The sequence below is a fragment of the Halichoerus grypus genome, chromosome 6 (assembly GCF_964656455.1).
Source record: "Halichoerus grypus chromosome 6, mHalGry1.hap1.1, whole genome shotgun sequence".
Taxonomy (NCBI): domain Eukaryota; kingdom Metazoa; phylum Chordata; class Mammalia; order Carnivora; family Phocidae; genus Halichoerus; species Halichoerus grypus.
Genome location: NC_135717.1, coordinates 61,795,389 through 61,807,782, shown reverse-complemented (window position 1 = coordinate 61,807,782; position 12,394 = coordinate 61,795,389). Strand labels below are relative to the sequence as shown.

At 40.8% G+C, this 12,394-nt stretch overlaps 1 protein-coding gene across 1 annotated transcript in view; it reads left to right on the top strand.

The window, feature by feature from the left end:
- The window catches only part of C6H10orf67 (chromosome 6 C10orf67 homolog), a 159,794-nt gene that overhangs the window by 98,445 nt on the left and 48,955 nt on the right, over positions 1-12,394 (top strand). The window contains exons 14-15 of the mRNA XM_078075241.1: positions 3,039-3,098; positions 3,969-4,145. Of these exons, the coding sequence (XP_077931367.1) occupies positions 3,039-3,098; positions 3,969-4,145 (237 nt within the window). The remainder of the gene's footprint in view (positions 1-3,038; positions 3,099-3,968; positions 4,146-12,394) is intronic.

Here is a 12,394-nt window from a genome sequence, read left to right as displayed (position 1 = left end):
ATTTAAAGTGCTTGTGTTATAGATAACAAATAATTGGGTCTTTCTGTTTTATACATTCTGCCTATTTCTGCATTTTAACTAGACTGTTCAGTCTATCAACACTCAGTGTTATTATTGATAGGGTTGGATTTAGGTCTACCATTTTATTATTTGTTTTCTATATGTCCCATCCAGGTTTTTCATTGTTCTTTCCTCTGTTCTTTTTTTTTTGGCTGTCCTTTTAATATATTTTAGAATTCCAATTTAATTTATTTATTATCTTTTTTAAAAGATTTTATTTATTTATTTAAGAGAGAGTGAGAGAGAGAGAGAGAGAAGGAGCAGGGCAGGGGCAGAGGGAGAGGGAGAAGCAGGGAGTCTGACGTGGGGCTCGATTCTGGGACTCCAGGATCATGATCTGAGCCTAAGGCAGTTGCTCAACTGAATGAGCCACCTAGGCACCCCTAATTTATTTATTATTATTTTGGCTTTTTGCCTATCTTTTAGTGGTTGCTCTAGCAATTATAATTTACATCTTTAACTTTTTACAGTTTACTTAGAGTTAATTTAAGGCAGTTTCATGTAAAATATAGAAACTTTGAAATATATAGGTTTGTTTATATAGATTTATTTCTCCATTCTTCAAATTAAAGTTGTTTTATGTATTATATTTACATCAATATTACAGTTTTTGCTTTAAACAGTTGTATGTATTTGAAAGAAATTAAGATAAAATAGTCTTACATATTGACCATTTCTGATGCTCTACATTCCTTCCTAAAGATTGGAGGTTCTCCCTGGGATCATTTTTCTTCAGTCTGAGGAGATTCCTTTAATGTTGCTTGTAGATCAGGACTGCTATTGATGCAATCCTTCTGTATCTTTCAGATACTTCCATCTTGAAAAATATTTTCTGTCAGTACAGAATTCCGAGTTAACAGTGTTTGTTTTTCTTTCATTCTTTCCACACTTTAGAGACCTCATTCCACTATTTTTGAGGTACCATCTCACTCTCAGTCTGTGTTAAGAGTCTTTTCGCTCGAGAATAGATCAGCAACATACAATTGTATGTTGAGCATTTTGGGATTTTACAGGCATTATGAATGCTGTGTGTTATTTTAAAAAATCAGGCAATTAGGGATGCCTGGGTGGCTCGGTCAGTTAAGCAACCAACTCTTGATCTCAGCTCAGGTCTTGATCTTGGGGCGGTGAGTTCAAGCCCTGTGCTGTCTCCATGATGGGCGTGGAGCCTACTTTAAAAAAATCAGGCAGTTAACTTGGATTTAAACTGCAAACTCTGTCTCGCATGCAGTGGAGGGAAGCTCAAATCTCAACTCAATCTTTGAGCCTTAGCTTCACTGCCAAGCATGATTCAGGCATCTGCTAAGGATTTGGGCAAAATTTACGCACAAAGTTTGGGGCTCTGCAGTCTGGCTTTCCTTGGGATTTCCTTGCCTTGGAACTTTCCCTGGCTCTGGTTTCCCTGAACTGTGTCTCCAACAATCCTGAAAGGCTGCAGTTTTTCCATCATAGTTTTAGTTGTTCCACACAGACAGACTGGGCACTGCTGCTAAGTTAAAAGCCATTGTCTTCAGGTAATTTTTTTAAATATGTTTTTTCTGGAGCTTATCGTTGTCATCTGTGGGAAGGTTGGTTTCATAGCAGTTACTCAGCCATGACCAGAAACATGACTCCCCCCAAATTATGACTTCATACAATAAATATTATCATGTCCCATTCATACCCCCCCAACAGTTAAAATTATTCATTGGTATCCCATTGCATTTAAAGTAAAATTGAAGCTTTGCACATTATCCTTCATCTTAGCACACCTGCCCAGTTCTTCCTAAATGCAGTGCTTCATGGACATCAGTTACTGTCCCCCCAGACCTCAAGATTTCATGAGGCAGACCTGCCCTATCTGTAGGTGAGAGATATTTTGGAAAATAGTTGTACCTGTGAGATTAATGATTAGGGGTGTATCTCATCATTGTTTAATTTCATAAGATTAGCCAGAATTAGAATCCCTAGCATTAGTCACATATGCATTTGATGAAAAAAAACTTGATATTATTGAAGCATGCATTAATAATATATTTTTTGCCTCTTGCAACAGATGGATGGATCTTAAGGAAATTATACCAAGGGAAGTCGGAGAAAGACAAATACTGTATATTCTCACTTACATGTGGAATCTAAACAAAATGAAAACATGAACTTATAGAGAATGAATCAGTGGTTGCCAGAGGTAGGGTGGGAAGTGGGTGAAATGGGTGAAAGTGGTCAAAAGATACAAATTTCTAGCTATAAAATAAATAAGTCACGGGAACGTAATGTACAACACGGTGATCATAGTTAATAATACTGTATTATATATTTGAAAGTTGCTAAGAGAGTAAATCTTAAAAGTTCCCATCATAAGAAAAAAATTAAAACTGTGTGGTGATGGATGTTAACTAGATTTATTGTGGCCATCATTTTGCAACATATACAACTTTTGAATTATTATTTTTTTTAACTTTTGAATTATTATGTTGTAGACCTGAAACTAATATAATTTTCTATGTCGATTATATCTCAATTACATATATGATAAAAAGCCTTTTATGCCTGGAAACTAGAATTGACTCTTTAAATCAAAATTTCATCACTATATTATTGAAGTCTGGCTATTGAATTATCTGAAATTTCTCCAAAACTTTTATAAGACCTGGAATTTATAACTATCATAATAATATATGAAACAAATTATTACCACAAAAGCAAATGATCTGTGTTTCTCTATAATTTCTATTATGCTTAAAACAATGAGCAAATGCTAATGACTTTAAACAGTTACAACTTTCTTTCTGTTCACCTCTTTAAGTGCTCTTTTTTAGGTACAAATTAATTTTCTCTTCTAATTCATATGCACCATTATAACTTACGTTCTCATAATCGTGTTAGCAGTTACGTGGTTTACCATTGTATTCTTCCATTGCTTGAGGAAGTTTTATAGAAAATTCTCCTTTTTAATCTTTGCAAATGATAACAAATAATGTGCGCCTTCAATTTCACAGATTAATAAACAGAAGGAGGACATGGAAACAAGGAAAAAGTTGGACAGCCTAGGTGGCAAGGTTTGCATTTAAATTTAAGTTATTTTTTTCTTCTTTTATTCTGTGTGAGTCTTATTTTGACATCTGGGTTGAAAAAGGTATACATGGGCGCCTGGGTGGCTCAGTTGGTTAAGCGACTGCCTTCGGCTCAGGTCATGATCCCGGAGTCCTGGGATCGAGTCCTGCATCGGGCTCCCAGCTCGGTGGGGAGCCTGCTTCTCCCTCTGACCCTATCCCCTCTCATGCTGTTTCTCTCTCTCTCTCTCTCTCTCTCAAATAAATAAATAAATAAATAAATAAAATCTTTAAAAAAAAGAAAAAGGTATACATACCCTATTGAGACTTTTCACTTTCCAAGATCCGAGTTTGAAGGAGAAAATCCTTAAAAGTGTGGATGGGAGCCCAGGAGCGATGGCTGAGCTCAGTGAGAGGGGTATAAGCCAACAAGAAGGCAAACCTGGCTGAAGGAAGGGGAAAGTGTTGTCCCGGTACACCGAGCCTTAGGCTCATGCCGTATCTCTTCAGATCCCTGTCCCTACACTCCTACCTTCTATTCCCCTAGCTTCCTACAAATAAGATACAGACCTCAAGCTGTCATGTCACCCCACTCCTCACCCCACTCCCACCTTTCCAGGTGCTTCCAGAAAACACTGATCTGTTGGTATGTTTTTCTTAGTACAGTAGCATCAGTGGGAGGAGAGGAAAAACAGACCCAGCCGACACATTAAATCAGGCCAAAAGGGGGAGTGTAGCACTGGGAAAAGGACCAGACCCATGCCCTTTGGGACTGAAAATCTGACCCTGCAATGCCAACTCACAGGAGGAAAAGAAAGGGACACGATTCTGGAGAATGAAGTGAGAATAACCAAGCTGCTTCTTTTTGTGTGCCAGAGCCTGAAACTAGTCAAGGCGAAAGAGACCGCTGTGTCCCCGTGGCCCTTACAGCCCAGGATTCCATCCAGACCTAGAGCAAGTTCAAGACCACACTCACCCTCCATCAGTGTCTCAACTGTGAAGACCAGGAAAGTTAAGACTCCAAAGAAATCTGCAAAGGAAGAGCAGCCTGTGGTAAGAACTGCTCCTATGACCACACTCTAGGATACCTGCATCCATCCAGGGCCACGGCTGTGTTAGCACTCTTGTGACCTCACGTCCAGCATGAGCAAGGCCGGCGGTCTCCTACACCGGATGCCCCCTACTCTCTGTGCCTGCAGCCGGGCGGGGACCTCTGGCTGCTCTCTCTACACCAGTGTGTCCTTGTTGGGCCCCTTGACTGCCCAAGAGGATGCCATCATTATCCTCAACGTGGTCGTTTAGGCTCAGCTTAGTCGCTAAGGCTCAGTGGGTCTCTGTTAAATTAGCAAGCTAGAAAAGCCACATTCCAAGCACAGTCTAGGGTGTATAATTACTAACTCCTTACTGCCCAATACCTATCAGGAGCTTCCTGAAAATTCCCTGAAGGACATGCAGCTATACAGTCCATTTGCTCATAGTATTCTAAGTTGACACCTGGATTAACTCACACCATCAGAGATACACATGCATCAGTGATACGCTATTATTCTCCTAATCCACCATCCCTCCAAATAATCAGAATTGCTTTTACTGGACCCAAGGCGGTACTACTGGTCTGTATAAAAGAGCGTGTTAAGAAGTAGCTCTGTGATGTTCAACTCAACGTTGGCTTAGCGTGTGGACCCTGCTGAGACACAATCCCTCCCTTTGTAATGATTCTATGGGGAACTTGCTTCCGCTGTGAGTTACGGGAATTGTATTTCTCTGAGAGACCGATCTAGCCTGTGGGCACTGTGAATTGTGTAACCAGTCAAAACTCTTTTTCCGTGTTGATTTTTTAAAAGCTCAGAAGCCGGTTGGTGATACAGAGCGCCAACGTGTAGCACTTCCCATACTCTTTTGTCTTGTTTCTGCCTGTCCGCGTGTTCTTCCTCCTTCTCCCACAGGGGGCAGAATCTGCCTCGCTAAGGCTTGGGGCGCAGAGGACCTGAGCAGGAGCAGGCTGCCTGTGCCATCCTTGTTCCAAAAGCAAAGGTAGGGGTGTCTCATGCCGGCTCACCGGGCAGATGCTCACAGCTCCCCCGCAGCAGAGGAATAAGCGAGCAGGTAGAGAGAGTCCAGGGTGCCCACCAGTGGCCGTCACTCCCCAGAAGCTGAGACAAAGCCCTCTCCTCCGAAAGCATTTCCCCTTTACAGAAAATTAGGAAGTACAGACAACTGGAAACCAGCGTAATTTCCAAAGGAGGAAAATGACATTTGGGGGCGAATTTGGTGCATGACTGACCAGTGCCTAGGTTCTAGAAGTAAGATGTTTAGAATGCAGTTCTTGGGAAGTTTGTGTTTATTCGTTTTTTGTTGTTGCTGTTGCTGTTTGTGTTTGTGGAGTTTGTTTGTTTTGCTTTGTTTGTTTTTTGCTCACAAAAAAACCCAAAAAACAAAACAAAACAAAAAACCCCACCCCCACGCCTGAGTGTACAATGCTGCCGGCTGACCTGCGCAGATAGATCAGCGCGACTGGGTAAAGGGTTCCAGCCTAAGCCTTGGGCTTAGGGAGCGTGCGGCTGAGGCTGTGTCCTGTTCCAGAAGGCTCCATCAACTGCCATGAAATCAGGTCCCTTGGTGGTGTGGCGGGGGGGGGGGGGGAGGGAGGGGGGGGGGGCGCAGAGTCTGTGGTCGGAGGTTCTGAGAAGATGGAGGACTGCAGAGCAGGGCTGGTGACAGGGACAGAGCAACGGAACTCCAATCCCAGGATCTCAGCAGCAGGGGGAGCTGCCCCAGTCCCTGCAGCAAGCACAAGGCCCTAACTAAACCCTACAATTGCAGATAAGAAACAACAGGGTCCTCAATTTCCAGTTGAGATTGGGGCGCCTGGGTGGCTCAGTTGGTTAAGCGACTGCCTTCGGCTCAGGTCATGATCCCGGAGTCCTGGGATCGAGTCCCACATCGGGCTCCCGGCTCAGCGGGGAGCCTGCTTCTCCCTCTGACCCTATCCCCTCTCATGCTGTTTCTGTCTCTCTGTCAAATAAATAAATAATCAATTTCCAGTTGAGATTGAGGTTCCCAGTTCACAGCCATGAGGGGCAGAAATAACCACTTGTTCTCACCCACAGAAGATGCACCGTAGGAGAGACAGGGCAGACAGGATCTCCCAGAGGCGTCAGTTCAGTGCGGTGTTCTGTTAGTGCCATAGTCTCTCCTTCTAACTGTAAGGATTGCTATTTTGATGTTGCCAAAGCCTAACAGTGTGTCTTGTCGGCGGGAGAGACTCAGAAGTTAATGCATAACCATAAGTAAAAGTCAGACTGGGGAGGGGGGAGGTGACGTAAGCTGGTGTTTACATATTTGTATGAACCGACACGCTTTTAAAATGAAGTGTATTTTTCTAGTTCACCATTATTGCTATAGTATACACTTTGGTTGTTCACAGTTTTATGATAAGTGCTCCCTTCTATCAGCTTTCCATGTGGTACAGTCTTCACTGCAGATTAACTTGATGTATTATGCACCCTGATTTTAATTTTCCTTTTTTTCTTTTTGACATCTTTCATTATGCTGAGGTAGCTGGACTTCTCAAAAATTGTCTTTAAAGGGTTTTGTAACATGTATCACATGTAAATGACCAGACAGAGAGCTTGCTGAAGGAACTTTTTACATCAGTCACTTATCTTATCTAATTAATCATACTTACTTTTTGAAATCTGTGTCATTTGGTGGGAACAGCACACGTGCTTCCCACAGTGGGGTACAGAGTGATAAACTGAGTGGTTAGCCAGTCTGAAAAGCACGATAGGAACATTGCTGTTTGATTTCTATTTACGAAAGATTTCACAACATAAAATTTGTATTTGTACAGCGTTTTGTGTAAAGTTTATTTTTTGATATCTGGGAAACATTTCAAATACTAAGGTTTCATATAACCAGGTTAGATTGGATTCCCAGGAGGTTTGCCCCTCCCCCACCCCGGGGAATTAGTTAATTAAGGTTGCACCCAGTAAATGCTTCCCAGGAAGACTTCTGAGCTTCCATGGGGTAACCTGGTCTCTGCTGAGAGAACATATGGTGTGTGCTTACATCTGCAGAAACCATCGGGACGCTCTGTGTGGGAAATGGGACACGGACAAGTCAATCACGTTCCCATTCTTAAAGTGCACTCAATACAAAGCAATTTGTACAGCATAAAAGACATCAATAAAAACTCTATAACGTGATTCCTTTAACATTTAAAAATTGTCAGGTTTAACATTTAAAAATTGTCAGCTTTGCAATTATGATCATATTCCCCCTGCAAGCTAGTAATTTAATAAAAAATATTAGTATAGGATAGAGAATGATTGTTATAGATCTGTAGTATTACAGGCTAGGTAGGTGAGAGGAAAAAAATCTTTCTGAAATTGACCATTGCTCTCCTATGCAACCTTCTTATTTGATTAAATTGCACATGAAGTTTAAAATAAACATCATCAGGGAAGAAAATAATACAATCTGTTTATTGTTTCATTATTTCATGCTTTTTAACTTGGGCTTCGCTTGGTAGAGCAGGCAGTTAAGAGTTCTGCAGAGCAATGGGGGAAAGCCAGCATTTTGCTCGTTGTGGATTTGGCCACACTGGATGGCTGTTTAATACAGAGATAGGATCGTCCTGCTCATGTGCATGATCTTGGAGGTTATCAAAGGATACTCCCTGTATTTTGGTAGATTTTTTTGACACGGAAGAGTTTTCCTTATTGTACTAGATCTTTCTTTTATCAAATAACTTTAAAATGTAGAGATTATTAAAATCATACACTATACTAGTTTTATTTCAAAATCAAATTTTTCATTTACCACTAAAATGAATTCATCTTTAGATTCTGCTCTCAGAGACCAAAATTGACAAGCTGAGTGATATTATATTTAGAAGTCAACTGAAAGGTGGTTTTTACTTTCTACATTATCTTATTCTGAGTGGTTCAATGATAAATACTTTCAGTATATTTGGAACTGAAAATATTTTAGTGAAAGTCAGATTCAATATTTGTCACACAAATGAAAAATGTTTTTTGTTAAGAATCGCATAATGCATTTTATGCTTTGTCTTCTTGTTATGTTCTTGGGGAACAGTGATAGCATTTTATTTGTAGAGTTTGTGATATTTTAGTATAACTTAATTAAGGAACTAAGATACAATTGTGGGAATCGGGAAAAGATAAATTTGAGATTTGTATCCATTCCTGTTCTTCCCTTGGCACTCTCAGCCAGGGGCAGTTGCTAGGTCCTGACCATATGTAATAACAACCTGGTGTTAAAAGAAGGAGTGTCATCCTTGACATTCAGGTGCCCAGAGCAGCCATCTTGCCCCCCACTGTAGGGTGTTGCTTTATTCCATTTGCTTTGGTTTCAGCTGTGGGTTTCTCTCCAGTTCCCACTGGGAGTTGAGGCCAGTCTTGAACACCAGGTCATTTAGCCAGAGTTCTGATACTGCCCAGACGTGCGTCTTACCCCCATGAATATTTGACATACTGGCACCCATTCTAACTGCCATTATTGCATGTACAAATTCTGCTGCTTGGTGCCATGAATTCTGTCATAGAACTCACTACCATAGGACTGCTTCAATATGGATGCTGGTCAGAGCCAAGCCTGAAGTAGCTGCACCCCCCTGAACACTGGCATTGGACTATTGGCCACCCCCTTTGGATCTAACCAACTTGTCAGTTTCTCCAGACCCGACCACTTCAGGCCCAGTGTCTCCCAGGTCCCAGCTTTGTCTTCGCATCCTGGGATTATTTTACAATACACCAATTTTTTTTCTTAAGGAATGTAATTTCATAAAAGATGGTACTTGAACTTTTCTTCATTTAATATCCCTTTGTTTTCTTTTCCTGTAGTCTCTGCTTGTTCACAAAAAAAAACCCCTGAACTTATTAAAGTTATTTGTTTTTCTTTATGTATTCATTTAGTGCATATTACTTTTAACTTGGATATCTGATCAACCTTAGATAACCAGTGATATTTCACTGAATTGATTTAATGCCAACCAAACCCAAGGAATTCTTAAGGATTGTTAGGTATGCAACTTTATTAGGGAATCAAGGTACACTTTTATTTAGACTTTTAAAGTTCTTGAAAATATCTTGAAGATCTCCTTCACCAATTGCAATGTGGGATCCATCCCTCTTTTGAATATATGATTATATATAGGAGCATATATGAAAATATAATAATTAATATAATATAATATAATATAATATAATATAATATAATATAAGAAGTAGTTACCTACAACAAATGCCATGAAGTGTTATGGAGTTCAGTGAATCCATTGGCTAAAAGTATACATATGGTGAGTGCATATTCAGTTTCATGACACCAGAATTTTTAAAGATTTATTTATTTATTTTATTTATTTTATTTTTTAAAGATTTTATTTATTTATTTGACAGAGAGAGAGACAGTGAGAGAGGGAACACAAGCAGGGGGAGCGGGAGAGGGAGAAGCAGGCCTCTCACTGAGCGGGGTGCCCCATGCGGGGCTCGATCCCAGGACCCCGGGATCATGACCTGAGCCGAAGGCAGACGCTTAACGACTGAGCCACCGAGAGAGAAAGGGAGAAAGCATGAGCAGGGTAGGGGCAGGGGGAGAGGAAGAGAGAGAGAATCCTCAAGCAGACTCCCCACTGAGCACAGAGCCTGACATGGGGCTCGATCCCAGAACCCTGAGATCATAACCTGAGCTGGAACCAAGAATTGCCCGCTCAACCGACTGAGCCACCCGGGTGCCCCTCATGCCACCATGATTGACATGAGCGTGAACAGCCTAGAGTGTAATTATGGTTAAGATACATAACATTTCTATTGGTTTACATGAAATAAGGCATAAACATATTTTTAAGCTAATTGCTTATGTTAAGATTAGAAAGACTTCAATATACAGTTTTAGATTTTTACACAACCATTGGCAGAGCTAGGACAATAAGTATTAGGAAAGCAACAAAAAAAAGATTTCAGACCGAAGCACCCAAATAACTGATTGGTAGGAGATCAATAAGAAGTCACTGCGATTTTTAGGAACCTTTGGCAATTTCCTACCACATAGCTTAGTCTCAGTGGCAAAGATAGTGTTTCTTAAGTGCTCTCCAAAAAGTCACTATGAAACTCATAACTGTCCATTCATCTTGCTTCAAATGTCCCTGGATAACCTTTTCCAATGTTGCCATCAAAAGTACAATCCATGGAATTCCTAACATGTTGTATCCTTCAAAAATTTTAAAGTTTAATATATTTTCATATAAAAAAACTGATATAATTTGTCACAGGAAGATTTGTCAAATGCAAGTGCATTTGACACTTTCATTTATACCATTTCTGGACCTTTCATTTCTTAACATTTTTTTTTAAGTAGATTCCACACCCAATGTGGGGCTTAAACTCACAACACTGAGATCAAGAGTTTGTTTCAAATTGTTTTCCTCAGTGGTATTGAATCTACTGATGAGTCATCAGAGAAATTCTTCATTTTTATCATTTTTTTATTTTTTAGAGATTTTATTTATTAATTCATGAGAGACAGAGAGAGAGAGGCAGAGGCAGAGGGAGAAGCAGGCTCCCCAAGGAGAAGGGAGCCCGATGCAGGAGTTGATCCCCGGACCTGAGCCGAAGGCAAATGCTTAACCATCTGAGTCACCCAGGGGCCCAAATTCTTCATTTTTAGTGTTGTCTTTTTCATTTCTAGTATTTCCATTTGACTCTTATATATATAATATATTTATATTTATATATATACATGTTATATATATAAATATATATATTTCATCTCTCTGCTGAAATTCATTATTTATTATCATCCATGTTGTTCACCTTTTCTCCTAGTTTCCTTAATATTTTAATTATAGTTATTTATAGTTATTTTAAAGTCTCCACCTGATAGTTCCAAGATCTGGGTCATCTTTGAATCTGGTTCTGTTGATTGCTTTGTCTCCTGACCATCAGTTCTTTTTTCCTTCCTTTTTTCTGTCTCAATTTTTTATTAAATACCAAACATCATATGTAGACTAGTAGAAATTGAACTAATCAGTATTCACATCTGGAAATGGCATGCCTCTTCTTATATCAGATTGTTATTGTAAGGGGTTGAGCCAATCTAGCTACAAGTTGAATTGAGTTGTTTGGTGGTTGCTGTGGTTCTTCTTAAAGGAAGAAGATGTCCTTCTGTTCTTAGGGACAGACGATGTTCCTTTCGCAGTGGCTGTGTGCTTGCAGTGGGAGTGAAAGGAACAGAGTGTTTTTCTCTTTGAGCTGCTCCACCCTCAATTTCAGCAGAACCTGTCCACTTGTGCCACAGAGGAGGTCTTTCTCTATGCTCCTATCCCTCCTTCAGTAGTAGGCAGCTCTTTCTTGGTAGTCCCTAAGTGAGGCAGAGAGGGTTCTCTCTTGCTCTAATCCAGACCAGTCTTTGGGGAGTGCTGTGTGCCTGGGCCTCAGAGGTGGGCTCTGTCAGGATTCCTGCTCTTCCTCCCTGTGGTGGTCTACCTCTGCCTGTATATGAAGCAGACCTTGGACAGGAGTTGCCTGTCCCTCCTGCAATAGTAGGAACCTCCACTTGGTATTATTACAGACTCTAAGGCCCAAGACAATGGCTTGCCAGGGAACAAAATGTTTCTTTCATTTTCCCCCTTACCATAATATGTCTTCCCCTATGCCCTATAAGCAGAAGCTTTGCTGCCCTCCCCAGCAGTTGAAAGTTTTTCTTTCCTAGGAAGGAAAGCTCTGGGAGAAGAGGGTGAGGCTTCATGCCTTACACTTCTCCACTGATCACCTTCTTTGGGTCTGATTGGCCAGAGAGTTTGCTTCCCCCCTCCCAGGGACTTAAGACTTCTCCTATCTCAGGGAAGGTACTTTTCTCTTAGCATCAGCTGATCTCTTCTTGAAGTCTGTACCATCAACAAGTGTCCTGCCCTGCCCTCAATTACCTTCATGAGCATCTGGTAGGACATGGGATAAAAAGTTGAGAGTGAGTGTGAACTCCCCTTATAATATGTCCCCCGGCCAGTTCAGACTGCTCTGTTAACCCATACTTGCTCTGCAGTGGTTCTTTACATTTTAGCTTACTTCTCTTACCTGCATGTTGCAGCTGGCATGGTGCTGCCTCTGCTGTAGGTGAACCTGTGCATCACACCTCCCATTGGAAGGTCTTGCTCCTCTTTGGAATTCATGTTGCCTGGTCGTGACCTCAGTTCTCTGATGGGTCCAAGAAAGGTTGTGACTTTGTAGTCTATCTGGATTTTTCTAGTAATTAGTAGAGCAGTGGCTTTTTTTGTTTTTTTT